We start from the raw sequence: 20,735 nt of genomic DNA, 5'->3' as shown, positions 1-20,735 counted from the left end.
TTGGAAATCAAGGAAGAGAGGAGAGGCACAGAATCCAAGTTGCATGAGGTCAGTGCAGCTGTCTACCAGAAACTTTCAGAACACAAAACAAGCAGAAATAAATTAGTTGAGTTATTGAGCCCCGATCGCAAGTTTTGATCCAATTTCTGAATTGTTGTGTTGATTTATTTTATTTTTTCAGCCGATTCCCTATTGGATACAGCTGGCGTGTATGTTGGTTGCCTCTGGGTCTGGAGTGGTAGGAGGTAGCAGAAATAAAGTGTTGACTGGTCTGAATTCAGGTCAGCTGTCTTTGTGCATTACGTTGTATTATTTTTTTGTGTGTGTGTGTGTGTGTGTGTGTGAGTCGTCTTTTCCCCTGGTTTGCCAACAGGAGCGTTTGTGTGTATCTAATGTCTGGCTGCCGCGACTGACTCCATGTACATTAGCAGAGCACAGCCGCAGGCGTGACGTCAACCTAAATGTGTTTTTGGAATTAGTGGCGACGCGGGGACCAGCTTGTAACGAGCTCCCGGTGAAGCAGGATGCAGACGTGTGTGTACGTGTTGGTTTTTCACACAGGTGGGCATGCGTGTGTCTGTGTGACATTGTGTGGATGAATGCAATCTGTGTATGTGATTGTTCTAAAGCTGATTTTAAGGCTCTTAGCACCGCTTTAATCATCAAACTCTCACACGGACCACGGTGTTGCATATCCACGGCGTGTTTTCTGGCCCTCTGCATGGGAATCAGTAGGGATGCTTTTATCCACACGTGTGAACAAAACTGTGCCTGCCAGCCCTTATAAGGTCAGACAGTTTTAACCAGGAAACATGAGGAAAGACGTGAGTCACAATTTTCCCTCGTATGCACAGAAACACAAAAACATCCTCTGCTCTGCCCTCAACGGGCTCCCTAAGGGTCTATATAGTGTTTATGCTCATGAGTGTGTGTGTGACCATGTGTCCTGTAGTCTTAAGGGGGAGTTTTGTCACTAATGAGGTGCTGAGGTGTCCACATAGTTGTTTTTCCCCAGAGATCTGGAAAGTGTTGGGTGAACAGCTGGTGCAGCACTGGAGGGGTCAGACTGCGGAGGAGGAGGAAGAGCAGGAGGAGGAGGAGGAGGAGGAAGAAGACTGGTCCCCTTGATGCCTTTATATGTTTTCTGCAAGAAGATAATCTGCCTGGGTCTCTTTATGCTGTTTTTAGGAGTTCAGTTATTTAATTTTTGCATAACTCTGAATGTTCTCGTGCAAATAAACCACAGTCAAGTTGTGTACTTTGGGGTGAATTCAGATTATTACAATATTTGGTATGTTTTTCAAACTAAACAGGGTACCAGTGGAACATTTTTTTCCACAATTGGACATTTTTCTTTTATTTTTTTGTGGAAATCCCTTTAAAATGCCCTGTGTTATCAGTGTTTTTTCCATGTATTGTAGCTTAGATATCTAAATTAGCATGAAAAGTAAAATGTTTTATTTTATTCAGTACATTTGCCTAAGTCTGGGTATCAAAATGAGTGAATGACTAACCATATGCAAATATTTCCAGATAAATATATGCTGTGAACGCGATAGAACTTTTGTACTTATCCTTTAGTTTGCAAAAAAAATTAAAAATGGACTGAAAACTCTGAATTTATGGCATGGCAATGTGTCTGAACCGCATATTATTTCAGCAGCTATAAAAATAATTGTTGCTTTTCTGTTAAATAATACATTTGATCATGCAGTACATTTTTAATTTAAGTACTTTGTGTGAATATAGAGATACATCTTTTACTCAAGTCTATAATATATCTTGATAATCTGACACTGACCCACGTTTATGGTAAAGCATCCACAGTTAGGTCATGGACAGTACCACTAAACGGATGAATCTAATTCTTCCATGACAATACGATGAAACAGACAAGACAAGAAACAACTCATGTTTACGACAGAATGAAAACGGCCCATTCCCAGATCTACCTGCATAACGTCACTCATAAAACGTATAATTTCATGCCATTTCATAACAGACTCCATCAGAGCTGCAGATGTAGCTACAGCTGTGTGTGTGTATATATATTTGTGCTTAATGTCTCTGTATCTCCAGAGTGCAGTGATTTGTGCTGTCAGCCTGGGTTTCTTCCAGACAATATTTCTGGCAGACATAACAAGAAAACTCCCTCAAGTGGCTGCCAGATTCACACGTCTCCAGCCTCAATCCTGCACAGAATGGCCTATGCGCTCAGCAAGCTTCCACAGATCTGACCTGTTTGGATCTCCTTGAGTCCTGTGAAAACCTAAACTAGCCCTAAGAGAGAAAAGGAAAGGCGTAATGGGGCACTGGGTTAGATTTTGGGTCCTTGTGTCAGCTTAGGCCTCTATTAGACTTGTGTTTTGGCTTGTCCACAGACATCTGGTATGCATAGTAACTCATCTTTAGTGGAACCTGGCAATGGCGTTTTAATAAGTGGGGGAGGTTTTTTTTTTAATAAAACTCCCCTACTTAAAAAAAAAACAAATGGCCTTGACATTTAAAACTTGCAGTTTTCTTATTTTCTGTTATTGTGAAGCATGATGAAGAGCATCGATGGCCTCATTCTTACCCAGTCCATCTCTCTGCCCTCTAGTTCAACTTGTCTTTCTACAGCTGACGGAGAATAAGGAGAACTGAAACCTGACCTATTCTTGACAAGGATACATCACTACTGCCAGGATGCATCTCTGTCAGCCCCTTTTTTCCTTGGTGCCAGGAAATGGCAGTTGGGTTTGATTGATGGAAAGCTGATGGAAGGACCAAGATAAGAAGTGCACTTGTCTCTGTATTCAAGATTCGTAGTAGCCTGAGTAAATCATTCATGGTGAGATCTCAGAAAGAAGCAGAGAACTGGGTCAGAACAGCATTTGTAAAGATCAAAGGATGTGAGAAAGCAATGGAGATGGAGGATGAGGTGGGAATTTTTATTACTGAAATGTGTATCTTTGCTAGAGATATTTCTAATTGAAGATATTTCTGTTTTACCTGTCCAACTTTTGTGATCCAGTGTGAATTATAGCCTCAGTTTCCTGTTGCTAGCTGACAACCGTGGCTCCTAATGTGGTCTGCTGCTCCTGCCATAATTCACCTGCCTCAAGGTTCAACCTGTTCAGAGATTATGTGGTTATTACAGCAAATGCTGCCTTTCTGTCATCTCAAACCACCGTCCCTATTCTCCTCTGACAACAACAAGGCATTTGTGTTCGCACAACTGGTTCCCTGAATATTTTCTCCTTTTTTGGGCCATTCTCTGTGAACCACCCAGGCAGTTCGACTCCTCGGCGACTGCAATGCGGAACAAGTAGATTTAGCAAATGACAATTTCAGGAGAACTCAGTTTTAGGTTATGATCGACTCCAAAATCAAGACCCCGCAGCTCATATGAAATTTAACGCTGGTTTTCTGTTTAATGACCAGACAAAGAAAATTATGCAAAGTTGACATGTAGTAGGTTTAGAGGAGTCATGAGAAACACTTTCAGCTTTTTATTTATCAACCTTAAACCATGGGTGTATTTGCTCTCATCGGTGCATTGGACAAAGTTAGTAAAATAGCACAAAAAATAAATAAATCTTAACATCTTCAGGTCAATAACCCCAGATACACATCACAACACATTTTTGAATGAATAAAATAGGCTATTTTAATTATTATGTATTTATTTATTTTTTGAAAAATGAACTAATTTCATCTAGATCTACCAATTTTTGCAAATATCCTGCCAAAACTAATGGCAAGCCACTGTTGATGGTTACAAAAACATATTGTCAGGATGCAACTCAGAGACATTTAAGCAGTGGCATATTTTTGATCCCGTATGAATAATTCCAACCCCTTTAGTACTTGCATTGCATTTCTTTCTCTATTATCTAGTTCTAGTTCTTAGTATCCACATGACTTTGCAGGCAAGAGTGTGTGTGTTCATGTGTACCTGCATGTAAAGACTGTGCTTGCACAGGCCTGTTCCAGCTCCCTGAGGGTATGTTTGTGGTTTCTGTTATGGTCGTGTTCACATAGACCTATTTCTTCTCGGCAGCCTTTCCACTCTTTGCTATAATAGACACTAATGCACGTCCATGTGCACTGCAAATAGCATTCACAATTTAGTGAAGTATCTCAGATATACCGCTTCTTTTTGTTCATGTTTGCTGTTGTTCACACACAAAGAGACACTTGTGTGGCACTATTAGAGGGGTGTGACTGAAATGGCTTTTGGTGATTTAATACTTCCTTCCTCCACACATGCAGAACGACTTTAAAGCCCGATGAAGGAAAAGGGAATGAGGAAGTAAGATGCAATAACAAGAATTAATTTCTAAATAGCATTAGGAATGGATCGATTTAGCAAAAGGTTCACAGTTGTACTGCAGCAAAGTGTTAGAAAATTTTAAAAAATCAAACAAATGAACTATGTCATTGCTTTAGTTGAAAATAGTCGACTAGCAAGCTTGTAGCTTTCCAACCGTAGTTTTATGAGGGATTAACAGTCTTCATTTTATACCCTAAAACAAATCACATTTTTTTCATCCAGCTGATCAGTAGTGCACAGCAGGGGACAAAAGTGGGAAAACTCTGTTACTCTGTGCTCCATGTAACTGGAGGAAAATCTTGGTCACTCCGACACTTTTCTGGCATTCCATTGAAAAGGTTTTAAACTGCAGGAATAGTTTAAAAGATTTTTTTTTTTCTAATTTCTAAAACCGTAACAGTTTAAAATCTTGGTGCACCTTGATATCAGCCACTGGCCAATGGCTAAATACTGTAAACACTCTCAAGCCACTCTAGGTACACCACTGTGTTGTGGTACTGGGTTGGATCCCCTTTTCCCCCTCAAAACTGCCCTAGTTCTTTGAGTGTCACTATTAAAGTGGACAGTAAATGTAGTTTCACTTAGAAAACAGACTTCTTTAACATGAATTTGCATATTTAGCATTAAAACTAGGCACCTACTGTTTCTGAACTTGAAGCAAGTTGGTTACCATGGTTACGAGAAGAGTTGTCCAATGTGGATTTAGCAAGAAGCAATGTTTTTTCTATGATGTTGACATTCAGCTGAAAGCTGATACCACCATTTATTTTTAGCTAATGTGCCAATGACTTAATCTACTAAAGCTGATTTGTATGTGAGCTGATTTGAGCTTTTCTAATGTAATAGGCGTCATGGAGGCTTTCATCGACACCCATAGGTGGGCGTAAGCACAGACAGACATGTACCCATAGAGGTCTTTGTGGGTTATAAACACCAGTGTGGTTTGTTTACATGCTCAGAATCAGTTTGGGAAGCTGTCATTTACCAAGACTTACACACAGATATTTAGAGTGTGCACAGCGAGGCGGAAGGAGTGTGAGAGGAGCTGTTTGCATGGACCCGTCTGTGTGATTACCACCCTACAACAGTCTATTTCTGACCATCCACATTTTAGGTGCAGCTTGCCAGGAAGTGCAGTTTCCTGCTGAAGAGTCTGATTCAACAGCCTCAAGCTGTTGCAGGGGTGGGTGTGCGTGTGTGTGCGTGTGTGTGCGTGCGTGTGCGTGCGCGTGTGTGTGTGTTTGTGGACAGACAGGAAAAGGCATGAAAGGTAGATAAGGGATCTTGTCTTCTACACAAACCCAGTTGCTATTTTTTAGGTGCAGACAATCTACTGCGGACTACAGTATTTTTTTTTTAACTACAAGTCTCTTTTTAACATTTTGTCTTGGTAACTGTGTCCTAAATGTCTTGAATGTTCCAAAACAGATGCTCTTTAGCTTCCAATAACCTTGACCATATATATATATATTATACATAGTAATTCTCAAAGTCCTTCTTCCCAAATCTTTGCCAACAAACTTGTAAATGTCAAGTATTATTGCTAATAATGCCGTAAATAATGCCGTACTCCTGTGAGATATTTGTTCTGCTCCTGGACGGACAGGAAGGAGTGAAAAACTCAGCAGAAGCAAAAAAACACAGAATAATGTGGGGGGACGTTTTGCTTAAAGGAGAGTGATCTCTGCACAGAAGTAAAAGCAGACAGAAGACAGAGAGGATAAATCACCAAAACAGCAGAGTGGACTTAGTCACAGTGCATCATGGGAGGTCTCCCAGCATGTCTGGCCTGTAGTGGTTCACCTTTATTGGTGTGAAGTTTTAATCCTTTTGTCAGACAAAGACAAAGCATGACCATTGAAAACTGAACGACCAATTCTTTATTTTACTTAAATATTTACTTCGTCTCTGATTTAAAATTGCCACATGATCATTTAACTGTGCTATAAGGTCTGAAGGAAGTCATGGAGCTTGCAGACTTATGGGGCAGAGTGCCTCGTGTCAAGCTCAGTCAGTTTGTTTTTTTGGCATGATGCAGGTATTTACATAATGTTTCACTTCTTTTGACTGCTGCAGTCATGTCAGTTTTTCCACAATGGGTATGCCTAAATTTGGAAATATGTCTTGCTATGTTACATTTGGTGGAGAACAGCTGTTGGGGGAAAAATTTTTTTTTACATATAAACATATATATATATGTAGATGATTAACTTTTTCATATTTTGTGATGTTATAACAATAAATGTATATTTTGATTGCATTTTGTTCAATAGACAAATCCATAGTAGTGTATAATTGTCAAATAAAAGAAAAAAAAATCTACAAATTAAAATCAGTCACCTTGACTCTGATACCCTAGCATATAAACTCCACCTTATCTCAATCTCAGAGTAAATACATCTGTTCCAAGAAGGTCTCAGAGATTTGCCAAAGGACCTTTAAAAACCCCATTAGAAAAGCTTATGATGTGCAATAATTACAGTAAATTATGTGAAAATGATACGATATGCAGTACATAACTAGGTAAAATGTTTTTAATAGTCTTTATGATGCACACAGTGAAGTGTTTGCTGTGTATAAAAATGTTGTGCTCAAAGGGCGTCTGGCATGCAAACAAGCAAAGTGCTATAAGTAATATAATGCAAATTCATCTGACTTGCTCAAAATCCAAATTCACCAGTAATCAGTAATCCTGCCTTGTCTCTATGGCTCTGACAATTTATGCACAGATTTAAAACTGCTCTATTGTGATGCTTCATCTGTCCTGAATCTTGCACCTGGCCAGTGACATTATCAAAGCAGACATAAAAATATACATTGTCAGTAATGTATCATATGTGATGATGGTTTGTGTTGATGATACACAGAGACACTCAAATATGCTTACTGTGAACTTTTTGGTATCTCTCTGAATGACACATTTTTTCCCCTGCTTTCACTTTCCTTCTTTCTCATCTTCTCTCCCTGCTATCCTTTGCTGTCTCACAGGTGGTGTCCTGCAGTCAGATGCGCATACTCGTTCGAACACATGGCTGACAGCATGAGGGCTTGAAAGAGCGTACAAGAGTGAGGGATCTTAAGGCGCCCCATCATAGAGAGCAGACGGAGTCTCTGGCCAGTCCCCTGCTATTTTGCAGCTGTGTTGGAGTCAGCAAGTGTTCTTCAGTCTTGCAGAGAAAATGGGATCTCTCTCTCTACATGCCATTTCCCTGTACATGGGTACGGGCCAGAGCAGCGTAAAGCCTTCCTGGCCTTGAATGAGACCTCTGGGGCTGTTCTGTGGAGGTATTTGTGATAACCCTCCTGGATGTTCTCTTGTCACCCTCCTCCCTGGTAGTCATTAGTGGCTAATGAGCTGCTGCAGGAGACCAAAAGGAGAATGCGCCTGTTAAGAGAGGCGGGACCTTACAGCTGTTATTAAGAGAACCAGGAATCTCAGACAAGAAGTCTTTGCCCTTCCAAAAAAAAAAAAAAAAAAAAATACAATCAAAGCCTTTGAAACCAGCAGCTTTGAAATCATGAACATATTTTAACTCTGAAAGTTTTGATATGTCTTCCTTTTCTGGTATTAATTATTCATATTTTGTGTTAGTATTATGTCTGTTGACAATGACACGAATCAGATCAAAGACGCAATATTTCGACATTCAGCCATTGAACATGTATGTGTTACTTTTTAAAACTGAAAATTATTAACAAGAGGATCTTTTATGAAACTTTGTTACACGTCTCTGGTTTGTTGTAAATTTTATTACCTTTGACCGTCTTATGTTCTGAAAAAAAATTGGCCACCATGGCAGCAGCCTATCGTGTCGTTGTAAGCAGTGTGAGCTGCTACAACAGCGTGGTGGTGGACCGACGTGCTCACTCCCAAGCTGTGCACTACTGTGCAGGGCCATGCGGGGCGCTGTCCCAAGGTTTAGACTGCACCGTTGCACACCGTGGCACGTGTTCTGAGTTTCTTGTTGCCCCTGATGCCACATTCAATGACTTCAACAGCTCGCCCATACAACCCCGTAACATGATCTCTCCGCACCTTCCTAACCATAATAAACTTTGTATTTCCATGGATACTGTTCATAACGGTGGTCTGGAGAGGGCGGGCAGCAGTGACAATTTGTCTTTAGGGGAAGTCAGCCCCACATGGCGGGGTAAAAAGACCTCAAGTGGCACAGGATCTATTGGCAACCTGAGCTGCTCTGGCAGCTTGAAGGACATTACTGAAGAGGCCATTAACCTGGCCAGCGGCAAGCTCAAAGAATTTTCTTTTGACAAGCTCCGCCTGTCCTCCTCTAGTCACGTTACTCTCCGCAAAGGTCGTAAAGTACGCCCTGACTCATTTAGTCGTCGCTCAACTGACCTGGAGATCATCTATGGCCACTTCAGCTCCAGTCTTACAGCAAACACAGCAACTAATAGTATGACAAATGGAATAATTACTTCTAATGATGAAAATGTGCCACCATTTATGCTAGGGAAAGGAAATGGAGCAGAAGAAGCAAAGTTAAAGGGGAGCTCTGGTTCTCTGTCAGCCACCACAAAAGTGGGTAATGGCTCAACAAGCAGCCTTTCAAGTATTGGATCACTGGACCAGAGTCTAAATACCGTGGCATCACTGTACCGCACCACCCTTGGAGAGGAGAACCTAATTGCCCGACTGCTAGAGAAGACAAGGGCAGAGGCTGGCAGTGGGGGGGCAGGTGGTGAGGACATCCGTGCCTGCCTTGACATCCTGCTTAAATGTTCTGAAGACCTAAAGAAATGCACTGACATCATCAAACAATGCATCAGGCGCAAGGCAGGTGGAGGGCCAGAGGATGGAGGAACAAATCCTGACAGTGTTTATCGGGCTGTGATGACCCGACTCAGCTCCTATCTTAAGAGACTTCCTTTAGAGTTGGAAGGGGTTGGAAGTTTGGGAGGCACGGGGCAGGGTGGTCAAGGCACACCTGGAAGTGGGCATAGTGATCTCGCTGAATTGATCAACACTATTCACTCCATCCAACAGGGACCCTTTTCTCCCATCTTTGGCAATGAACAACCTCCCCGCTATGAAGACGTTGTGCAGTCACCTCCCATATCCAAGAAATTTTTACACTCAACAACTTCTGCTCCTTCGTCAGCTTCACCTTCGTCCACATTATTAAAATCAGATTCCACCCATACCAAATCAGTCCAGAGTTCAGTTTCGCCAAAGGGTACCTCACTTACCAATGGACTACATGCTTCTTTGACCACCCAACACACTCTATCTCCTCCACCTGTAACATGTTCGCCTTCTAGTTCTTCTCCAACACACTCACCCTCCCTTCTTCGAAACTCTCCTACATCATCATTCACACACACTCCCCCGACATCACCCATGGAAGCGCTATATATCGAGGAAGAGGAGGCAGAAATCGGAAAGACTGCTGATCATATCTCACAGCTGACACACATGCCAACCAGAGGGATTAACAATACCCAGAACAAAAATGGAACTATCACGGGGCAACAACTGCACTTATCCCAATCTAACACAACTAATAACTCTTCACATCATTTGCCAGGAAGCTCTGGCTACATTCCCACTTGGCCTTCCTCCACCTCTTTAACAGTCTCAACACCCAAAGCTACTTCACACAGAAATGATGACATTGATAAGCTACTGATGGACTTGGAGAATCTCTCTCAGAGTATGAGCCATCCTAGAACCACAGAGCCTCCACTTCCTGCTAAGACCAGGAAGAGAGGAGGAGCACAAGCTGTTATCTCCAATGAGTCTCTTACTCAAGCCAGAATGGCTCAATACCAGGTTCAAAAACCAGCCAGCCACCTGGCCATGAATGGCGTTAACTCCAGGGTGACCCAAAGCCCCACTCCTCCTCAGGGAGAGAACAGTGAACCTGGCACTGGAGATGAAGAGGATGGGGCACTGTTGTTGAGAATTCTTGAGAGCATTGAAAGTTTTGCCCAGGAACTTGTTGACTCTGGGGCAGGGAGTTCAGATAGTGCGGAGAGAAAAGTTGGAAAGGAGAAGGAGGTGATGAGGCTCCTGCAGGATACACTGGTCACTGCCGGTAGGGCCGAAACACCAGACAACACAACCCCACCGGTAGTCCCCACTGCTCCCTCCACGCACACAGCTATAGTCCAACCTGTGGCCTCAAACCACACTCAGGAAAATCCGCCCAAGGTTTTATCTGCATTAGCTTTTATAAGTGCAGCATCTGAAGTGGCGTGCAATGCTGCAGTTGAATCTGAACCTAGAACTACATCAGATGCTGATCCAGAAAATTTGTCTAAGTCAGTGCCAGATGAAACTACTGAAACTCCTACGGTCGAGGTTCGTTCAGAATCCCCTCCTGCTTCTGGAGCTTATACAGCTGGAAACCTTCAGGATTGCACCCTTGAAGATGAACCTGCACCTGCAGTCTCTGTAGAAGAACCATCTTCTGTTGCCATATCAGCCACAGAAGATGCCGTCATTGCTGATGGTGAACCCTTGGCTTCGACAAACACTGGTTCTACCCTTCTCATCCAGCAGACTCCAGAGGTCATCAGGGTAAGTAACCCACAGACACAAATGCACTGTCAACGAATTAACCAAAGATACTTACATTCACTGCTTTATGAAGATGTATAGTCAAGCAACTATATTACAACCCTTTGAAGCCCAATAAATCTTACAGATTTATTAAAAAATATGCCCATTATAACCAACATTCTCAAGATGTTTTATTTATCACTCATATGGTGGTGCACATTGTCAGGAAGACAACATCACTGCAGGTCTTTGCAATTAGTTAAACACTGATAATGCTGATCCTTAGCTGGGTGCCACTTTGAAGGCTTTGAAGGACATCTGGGGCAGGGAAGGACTCCCTGTGAACTCAAGTATGTTGTCTTTGGCTGGGTGAACAATATCAGATCAGATCAGTAGCACAATACTGGTGAATATTTAGTGTACTACGGAGCAGAAAGCTGACGTTGATGTTTCTCCCTACATCCAATGGGTAGCGCAGGTTGCTTCAATGGATAGTAGCCACACAGGCACACCCGCTAGAAGGAAACAAACGCACCCAGTACAACGGCTGAGAGGTTGTAAGTCGACTGTGCCAAATGGCAGTTCTGTGTTTGTAAGCGAGCAGAGAGTCGAACAGAAACTAAGTCTGAGTGCGAGGATAAGCTTTGAGTACAATTATTACAAGTTTTGAGAAGAAAGATGTGAAGTCCTGCTTTCAAAGTAAAAATGTAAGCAAAAGTACAAAAAGTTTTGAGAACAAAAGATATGAAATCCTGCTTTCAGACTGAAAATAAGTGCTCTTGGATTATGGCAGAAAAATCCCCCCATAAACAACTGCCTTTCAAAGTGTTAGGGATGCAGCTTCTCTGAGTGACGGTGCTGAATGAAGAGTGTAATTAAGTGTGATGAGTGTGCTGATTCGGTTTCAGAGTCTGTGCCTGAATAATAAAGGCTGAAACTCTGAATTGTGGAACAGAACAGCTCATTGTTTTAAGAGACGCTCTTCCTCTGTTGACTTTTTCTCTATGTGTTTTGTTCTATCAGTGTGTGTGTGTGTGGAGGCTGTGTGTGTACTTTGCTTTCTTCGCTGGGGAATATTTAAAAGTAATTTAGGGCTGTGAAGGAGGGAACTGGAGCATGTTATTCGCATGTGTGTGTGTGTGCATGTGCACCACAGTGGGTACCAACATCGCAGTGTCTAATCTCAGAAAAAAGGGTTGCCTCCACCTGTCTGTGATGTGGATATTTAACAGCACATTATGGATTTAAAGAATTACGTGGGACAGACATGCTCACATTTCCACATCCACACTCCTTCAAATAATTTCTATTGTCATGTTTCTTTCTTTTTAAAATTTTTTCATCCTCTCCCATTTAGTCCTAAAAAGGCTCCCACTGATGTTTGCATGTGTTTATATGCCGAGCTCTGTAACCTTATGCCCTGCTGATATGTAGGGCACCTACATATGAGGTTACCATGGTAGCTGGCCCTGTTGGAGCAGAACTGACAAAACACCAAACAAACACATCATTACGCAATCTCTTTCGGCCTTCATTGTCAAGTCTTCCCAGTTGATTTTGCTTCCTCTTCATTTTTTGTTTTCTTTCTGCTTCTCTGCCTCCGATGCTTCATGCATTCTCAGATTTCTTTTTAATAGCTTGCAGGTTGCGTTGATCTCCTTAGTGTCCTTCTTTTACCTGCAGTGAGGCAATAAGTCTATGTTCACCGCAACTTCTCTCGCCGCCCTGTGATTGGTCGCTCTGGTATTTTGGGAGAGTTGAATAACAGTTGTTGCTGTGTGCAGGGCAGAGAAACCTAATGAGACGTGGCGATTGGAGCCTGCCTGGAGTTGGTGGAGGGAGGTTGGGGCTGTTGGCACGTTGAGTGTTAATGGTGTCGTTACCCTGTATCCCCTCCCTATCCCACCACCAGCCCCCGGCTGAACTAGGTGCTAGGCAGACCTAAATCTGTCCACCCCTCTGTACTATGGCATCCCGCTAACAGACTTACTGTCGCCACAGTGTAAATGGACCTGTGTGTGGTGTGTGTGTGACGATTTGTAAGTCAACACAAGTTTATTATGAATTTTTCAGCTCTATAAGGAGGCATGTTTGTGGAAATGCAAGGGCAAATGCAAGAAGAAGATCTACAGATGAATGAGTCTCAGTTGTCGTAGACTGATGTCCTACGAAAACATGTCTCTGTGTGTGTGTTGTCTCATCAGTAAGACGATCCACTGCTACTGTATGTCACATCTGAGTTTGAGAATAGCTCCTAGACACCCAACACCAAGACAGGCACTCTGGAAATCATGCTAATATTGCTCAGCAACGATCAAGCCACTCGAGTTTCAGATTTGGACTAGAGACTCACTTAAGTCTCAAAAACAAAGACTTCAGACTTGACTTAGACTCTTCATCTGAGTCTTGAGTCTCATAAATAAAATTTTGTATCTCACTTGATGGGAAGTAAAAGCAAATACATAAGCTACTTGCACCGACAGCTGATGCTCTGGAGGCTCATATTTTTTGGTGCATTCTAGGCGATATGGATTTAAAATTTTATCGCAGAATTTATTGACGTTAAAAGAAGAAAGCATCCCAAACTTCATACACTGCATCGACTTGAACTGTAGCACTCTTCTCCTTATTCTAGAAACACATTTGAAGGCATGGATTAGATGTTACCCATGTCATTACAAAGACAACATAAAACCCTTTTGATTTATTCAGAAATTTTGAATTGACGAGTGTTGATCTCTATTTTCTTTCCTTTTATAGGTAAATTTACATTTACCTTTCATATAGAGTAGTAGTATATTTGATAAATTTAATATAATAGGTTAAAGAAATTCAAAACAGTATTGGAAAGCTACATTAAATCTTAAAAGATTAATAGACAATTGTTTAAAGTCTGTGTTTAATATAATAAAATATTTGAACTCTTAACGTGTTTTAGGCAATCTGGATACTGTTGATGAAAAACAGTTTGAGACTTGAGTAATCCTTCACGTCCTTCCTCCACCTGTTGCTACATATTGACTGTCAGCTGACTGAAAGAAGCCTTCAAAAAACAACAAAAAAAACCTCTACACATTTTGTTATTTAGAAATGGATTTAATTGTAAAAAAACAAAAAAAAAAACATGAAAATTAAAGAGTGCAAACATCAGTCTTATATTATTAACATAACATGACAGTTGGCAAGTTCTTAGCAGCATGCCTGCAGGTTCTTCCCGAGCAGACAGCCTGACTGACAAACCAGCTAATATTAGCTTGCTACAGTAAACTTGTCTTACCCTGAAGAGCAAAATGGTGAAATGGAGTGATAGTCTGCATTAGTACTAGAACAAGTATTAATTTAATGGTAATTTATTATTTCTTTTTTTCATGGGTGCATTTATCAAAACTAAAATAAAACAAATGAATTTGATGGTTAACTTTATTACAACTGCAATAGTCGATATGCGATATTATAGCATCAGTTATAATTGCTACGTTCCATGATATCCTTTTGCTTTTGGCTATCTGAGAATCTCTTAACGGCACATACCTACTGCAGGGCTTTAGTTTTATTTTTTTGCATCCAGTCAGAAAATACCCGTTAATCTCCATAACGACAAGGATGCCAGCCGATCTTACTCAAAGGCAAGGCCGCATCCGGAGCTTAGAGACGTGGCTGCAGTAACGCCGCGAGTCGAGGTTCATCATGTCAGCAGCCTCTTTCTCTTCCAAAAATAAGAGGCTGAAGTCTGACATGTTTTTGTTTCTGCTCTCCGAATGGTGACATAATTTACAGACACACTTAGGCCCCCGGCGGCATCGAGAGCTGCCAGGCTGATGGCTTTATTAACTCTCTGGTGGTTCGAGTGGTTACGCCAACTGTTTGGGACGTGGTTGCTGTTCCAAAATAGCACTAGTTGGCTAACCGTTCTTTCTGAATGTGCGGAAAGTGGTAAACATGTACAAGCGCACTAAGCAAGATATTAGAGAATGAAAACATTTAGAATGACCTTCTCTGAAAAATACATTGCATTTAGGTGTAAAACTATAAGGATAAAAGAGAAATGGCTACCCAGGCAATAATAAGCTTAAATTGAAGGTTTGCCCTTAGCTGTTTGTTTTTATATGGTCAAACAATTTTCACTTTGCTGAAAGCACAATTATTGCAAGTTAAATAATTGCTTCACTATAATAACTGCCATCAGAACCAGCAGAGCTCTTACGGGTATCACGAAATTGCTATTTGCACTTATTTAGGCAGACTGCAACTATTTTTCATAACCATTCTAGCCTGCCTGGTCCTCCCATGAACATAAAAATACATTCTTATTTTCATTGTTATTTCTTTCAGATTTTCCAACCCCATGAAAATCTTTTTGTTTTGCATTTGCTTAGCGGTAAAGACCTTCCTTCAGTACTTTATTTGAAGGTTGATCCACTCTTTACTTTAAGATCATAAGCATAAAAAAAATGACAGTACACAGGTGCTCTGGCTGGATGAGAGTAAGCATGCAGCTAAAGCTACATTAGGATTTAACTAGAAGTATATTCATGCGTTAAAATTTTACTGCTCACATTTTTTAGTCAGGACAAGAGAGCAATTAACCGTTCTGTGAAAAAAAAAAAAAAAGTATAAAATGTTTTGGTTTAGGCAGTTAAACAAATAGTAAAAGGAGCAACAAGGAGGAAGAATTAAGAGGACAAAAGAGTAAATAGAATAAATGTTTGTGACAAGAGGAGAAATAAAATTATTTTTATTTGAGTTCCTGGCTAAGAAATGGAAAAAAAAATAAAAAATCATGGGTATTAGAAAAAGACGACAGAAAGATGGAGTAACTCAAATTGCAGCACCTGGGGGGAAACGATTCTTGCCGGTGGGCCCTGCATTGTGCAGTTGTTGATTTTGGGTCTGCAGAGGGTGACATCATTCCTTGGCCGCTACCACAGGAAATAAGGTCACAGCAGGAACTTTGGCCAAGCGTGGAAAGTTGCTCGTTTTGACCTAGGTGTGAGTACATGGATGAATGCGTGCACTTTTAGTTACACACTCGATATACTTTCAGCCAGGGAGGTTTGGATTGTTGTAAGTAAGAATGGTTCCAATAGACTCCCAGGTCAGCCTGAACAATGGGACCTTCACCACAATACATGCATCCAAGTGATCACGCATACATAGGGGCTTGTAAAATGCATCCAAACCCATTGTGTGTATTTTTGTAGTATTTGATGTTACACAACTTGTGCACGTTTGTGAGAAGGAATGAACGTGGTTTTTGAAAAGATTTACAAATAAAAATCTAAAAAGCAAGTCAATACACCGTAGAATTATTGAGGTTGTTTTTTTTTGCAAATACAGCTGCAAGTCTTTTGGGTTATGTCTACCCCAGCAACAGACATGTACAGACTAACATTTTAGCTAAAAAATACACTAAAGTTTGTGGTCACCGTAATAAATGCAAATTCAAGCAGCATTGATACTTTTGCAAGGCACTGCATAGGAATGGTTTAGTTACCTCCATGTTTCTCTGATTTATTGTTATGTGCACACGCTCATTGAGGCTACCCCGCAATTCTCCACTCACAGTGAACACTTGGATGTCATCCAACTGTTCTTAGTGTGATGTGCGCCTCTCAAGTATGAGTGTGTGTGCGCAGTCTTTTTTGTGCACGTAGTTTTTCATCTGAAAAGTCAGCGGAGGGAGTCACAACTGCGTAACACCCTCAGCTTCCCCCGGGTTGCTGTGGAAACCACCACAACATGTTTATGAGTAGAAGTAAGGAGGAAGCACTCCCTCATCCCAGAATATAAGTTGTGCAATGCAATTGGCTGACTGGGATTCCCCCTTGCAGAATCACGGCACCATGGGAGATCAGACTCAGGCTGAATGTTTTTTTTTAGCTTTAAATCGGCACCACTGTGTTGGGGATGGGTGTGTACTGGCCTGTGTGTGCTCAGGGATCTTTGTTTCCCTGTTAAAGAGCTTGCCAGTGATCCAGAACATCATGGCTCTGTAAAAGGCTTGGGTGTTACCCACTCCTCCACCCATCAACTTCCATCCTACGTATTTATCCGTCTCTCTTTGAACCTAGATCAGCTCCGCCCAAACTAAGCCAGGGGTGTTCGTCCTCGCTGATGAGATGCTCTCACCAGAATCCATACCAGGATTTATGCTTAGAAAACATGTCTTAACTTGGTAACCTCCAATATAACTTAATGTGAATAACATATACAAATACAAAGTTTCAACCTTAATCAACATCTCTTTTGCTTTTAACATAAGTTATCAGTGGTAGTTCTGCATGCTGTTGCTATGTTGATGCAAATACAAGTCATATCTAATTTACCAAAGTGAGTCGATGAGAATATAAAGCCAAAAGGGGGTCAGAACCTTCGGCGTCATTTCCATTCTCGCTGCTAGGTGGTAATAACAGAGTTCTGCTGCCCTCTAGTGCGACTTAAGCCTAACTGCAAGCTCACGCTTAGTTTCAACATGAAAAGATATTTTTGGCACCACCTGCAGGACGACCTGAGTGTTGCGGAATTTTAAATCAGATTTTACATGCATGGATGAAAACAGTGCAGAATGTCTTTTCAGTGTTGAAACAAAAAGATCTGCTGTGATTTAAAATGAAGAGTTTGCTGTATATAAAAACTAGAGAGCAGAACTGTTTCAGAAACATGTTTCAGTTCGATTTGATGGATCTAAATACAACATTGAAAGGCTGTGGTATTGAATGTGACTTGGGATCATTGATGTCTTATTCTTTTTCAATAAAAAAAGCAAGGTGCTGCTTTTCTCTGCTGGTAGCTGTGTGAAACTACACTGTAGCAACAACTCTAGAGCATGTAATCCAGCAGTACTGCTTATGTAGGATTAGTTGCTTTGAATCCTGAGATGCACTTTAAATAGGTAATGTGAAACATCAAAACTCACTTAGCATAAATTTTACACCTCAGGTCCACAAACAGTAGTGGATGATTAATTACTGTAGTGTAGACTGTAAGGGGGAAAAAAAGCCACTAATTTTGTATGTGGGAAGAATTAAGGGGCATGAAGACTTTAGCAAGGCCTAATGTTTATTTCTTTTTACAAATGTGCGGTTGTAGTTGATGATGGAGCTTCTTGGAGAATGCTTTGATTCCACCTTTCAGGCTCATGTATTTCCAGCAACTGTGGAGTACTTTGGTATGGGATAAAAACCTGCATCATGGTCCGTTTTGGTGTTTGAGGAGGTAATCGTATTATGCTAGAACAGCCACTCAGACAGAAGCAGCTGTGTTTTTAACTACTCCCATGTTGTCTTCCTCTTATTCGGATGTGAACTAGACCGTGGATAGCACTGATTCACTTCATCTATCACGGAAGCGGCACTTGAACCTGATTCAATCTTTCAGACTTTGAGGAGGGGAGGGCGGTTCCCAAGGTAACTGGGCTGTGGGAGTGCTTGCAGCTCCTCATCAAGAGGAAGTGAGACTGGAAATAAAGAACATCAGAGCAGCGAAGTGAACTGTGTTTCCCATTCTTGGCATGGGAGCCCTGAGAGCACTCCTCCCACATCTCTATCCAGGGAAAGGGTTATCACCATGGTGATGGCATTTGGCAGTGTTGGTCCAAAGCGAGTCGCTGCACAATCACATGGATACACATGGGATAGTAACCTGCTTCCCATCATATCAGGTTTAGGTTTAAACTTAGTAGAGGTAATTTTGCTCTTGGTCTAAAAAAATAACATCCCATAAAAAAACAAAAAAAACAAAAAAAAAAAAACGTTTGGCTGGCATTCAAAATAATACACACTCTCCAGCGAGATTGAAAGTGGAGCTATACTTATATAATGAAAATAATAAAATTTGTACTTTTTACCAGCTTAATTTTATTTTACTTAATTTACAACTCCAAGAAATAATCTCTGTTGGATCCAGAAATAACAGAGCACTTTTTTTTTGTAGTATAATCATATACAGCTGAGCAAATTCTCACAATTTTTGAGAAAACTTGTGCTTTCCCTCCTTCATTTTTGATCCAAGGTAGCAAGATCAATCCCTGCGATGGAACATATTTATAGTCTGTAAATCTTCTCAATGTTTCTTTCATCCTCCAAGCAAAACATAAATATTGGAACTTATTGCTATATTTTGGTGTACTAGTATCAGACAAAAAAAGGTTTTTTGTCTCAATATGACCTCTTCAGTAAGACAGCTTAGAGTGCCTATAAAGAATATTCAGTCCCTTGGATGGTTCACCCCCTTTTAAATGCTTTTAAGAATCCATCATAATGTACAAAATGTGTCTTTTTTTGGCCAACAAAGCTACAAATAAACCCTTGAATGTCAAAGCAAAAACGGATTCCTAAAAAATTACAATTATTTAACATAAAATAAGTGATTACATAAATATTCGCCTCTTCATGTCAGTTTTTAGTAGCTTAGATACAAATGCCAGCCTATCATCAGTCAGATCAGTAAGCAGCTTCAGTATGGATATAGCCTTCTGCAACAAAAAAGTAGCCACCGTTGGATGCGCAACAGTCTTAATTTTGGCACTGAAACTGCGCCATATTGTCTTTTCTGCAGTTGCGCCTTCTTCTTTCCACTGGTTCTCCTATAAAAGATCTTGGCCTCTTTAAATCAAAGCTCGAGAGTGACGAGTTTTTTTTTTATTTTGACAGACTTTAAAAGAAGTTTCATTTAAATATGGTGCGAAACATCTGGTTTTATCTGGTTTGTGTTTCTTCCTTTTGACTTGCTCTCTTTATTTTGTGAAGCACTTTGCTCACCAACATTGTGTTTGTGGGAAGTGCTGTAGAAATAATTGATTGAAAGTCTGGTTTACTCTCTTCAGGACAAAAACTTCCATCATGTTTTTGGACTTCATCAATGTGTTGATGGTTTGAGCTCAATGACCTAAACGGGATATTGTGTCCGTCCAGCTGAAACAGATGTTCACTCCATGACACTGGTTGTAAATTTGCTTTCTTGCTCAGCATCTATTTTTGATGCTGCCTCAGTCCATGTTTGACATAATTTTGAACTTGGCTAGCTCTCTAAAACCAGGCTTTTTAGTTAAGTTTGTGCTCAAGAGTCAACTTTTGAGTTCAACTTAAATTCAAAAGGCTTGAATAAAGGCAACCTAACTATGATTACCCATAATTTTTTGGGTTTCCTCTTGTCCCTCTAATATTTGAAACTTGGCTTTATATCTAATGACTAAAGCCTTCCCATTACATCCATCATCTTTTCCTGATATTTTGTACATGACATTGTCGGCCCTGTGTCCGTCCGTCAATGAATGCATATGTGAGTAAACTCTGCCTGGTGCCTGAAGCAGAAATAAATATGAAATCAGTTGCTAACCTCACCCAGATAAATATACACTCAGTGGACAGCCGGTTTCATATAGTGAGTGGGTGTGTGTGTGGGTTTTGGGGGTGTGTGTGTTAAGGAAGCTGTCATGTTCACACTATTTGGCTGCTCTTAAAGACGGGAATAAACAGTTCCAGTTAAGTGAATCCATCAAGACATACATGGATGCTCACACAGACCCACGCAGAACAATTTGTGTGGACTAATTAAGTCCTTGAGGACGACATGTGTGCATCTCAAAGTGTGTTCCACAGTTAGGTGACAGTTATTGCTGGACAGCTGACTCCTCAATACTTCCGATTCAGTACTTATATAATCAATGCCGTGAAGGCTAGTGACTCATTTATTTCTGTTGTAGTGGGATTGAATTGGGTCTGAATGGTGAGCATAGAACAGAATTGGGAAGTTTAGCACTCAAAACACAGATTGCTTTCCGTCTTTCCTCCAGTAATCTTCCATTATCTCTTCAGTTATTGTTTCCTCTGCTTTTCTCTCCGTCCTCAGGTTTGCACAGGGGGAAGCATTTGCTTTAGTACCTCAGTATCAGCA

General features: G+C 40.9%; 1 protein-coding gene across 2 annotated transcripts in view; it reads left to right on the top strand.

Moving 5' to 3' along the window:
• The window catches only part of ppp2r3a (protein phosphatase 2, regulatory subunit B'', alpha), a 67,469-nt gene that overhangs the window by 31,057 nt on the left and 15,677 nt on the right, over positions 1 to 20,735 (top strand). For both annotated transcript variants that reach the window (XM_044142983.1, XM_044142984.1), the window contains exon 2: positions 7,304 to 10,859. In XM_044142983.1, the coding sequence (XP_043998918.1) occupies positions 8,109 to 10,859 (2,751 nt within the window). In that variant the 5' untranslated portion in view covers positions 7,304 to 8,108. The remainder of the gene's footprint in view (positions 1 to 7,303; positions 10,860 to 20,735) is intronic.

The sequence above is a fragment of the Gambusia affinis genome, linkage group LG16 (assembly GCF_019740435.1).
Source record: "Gambusia affinis linkage group LG16, SWU_Gaff_1.0, whole genome shotgun sequence".
Lineage (NCBI taxonomy): Eukaryota > Metazoa > Chordata > Actinopteri > Cyprinodontiformes > Poeciliidae > Gambusia > Gambusia affinis.
Note: the sequence above shows the minus strand (reverse complement) of the source record. Positions and strands in the feature narration are given on the sequence as shown.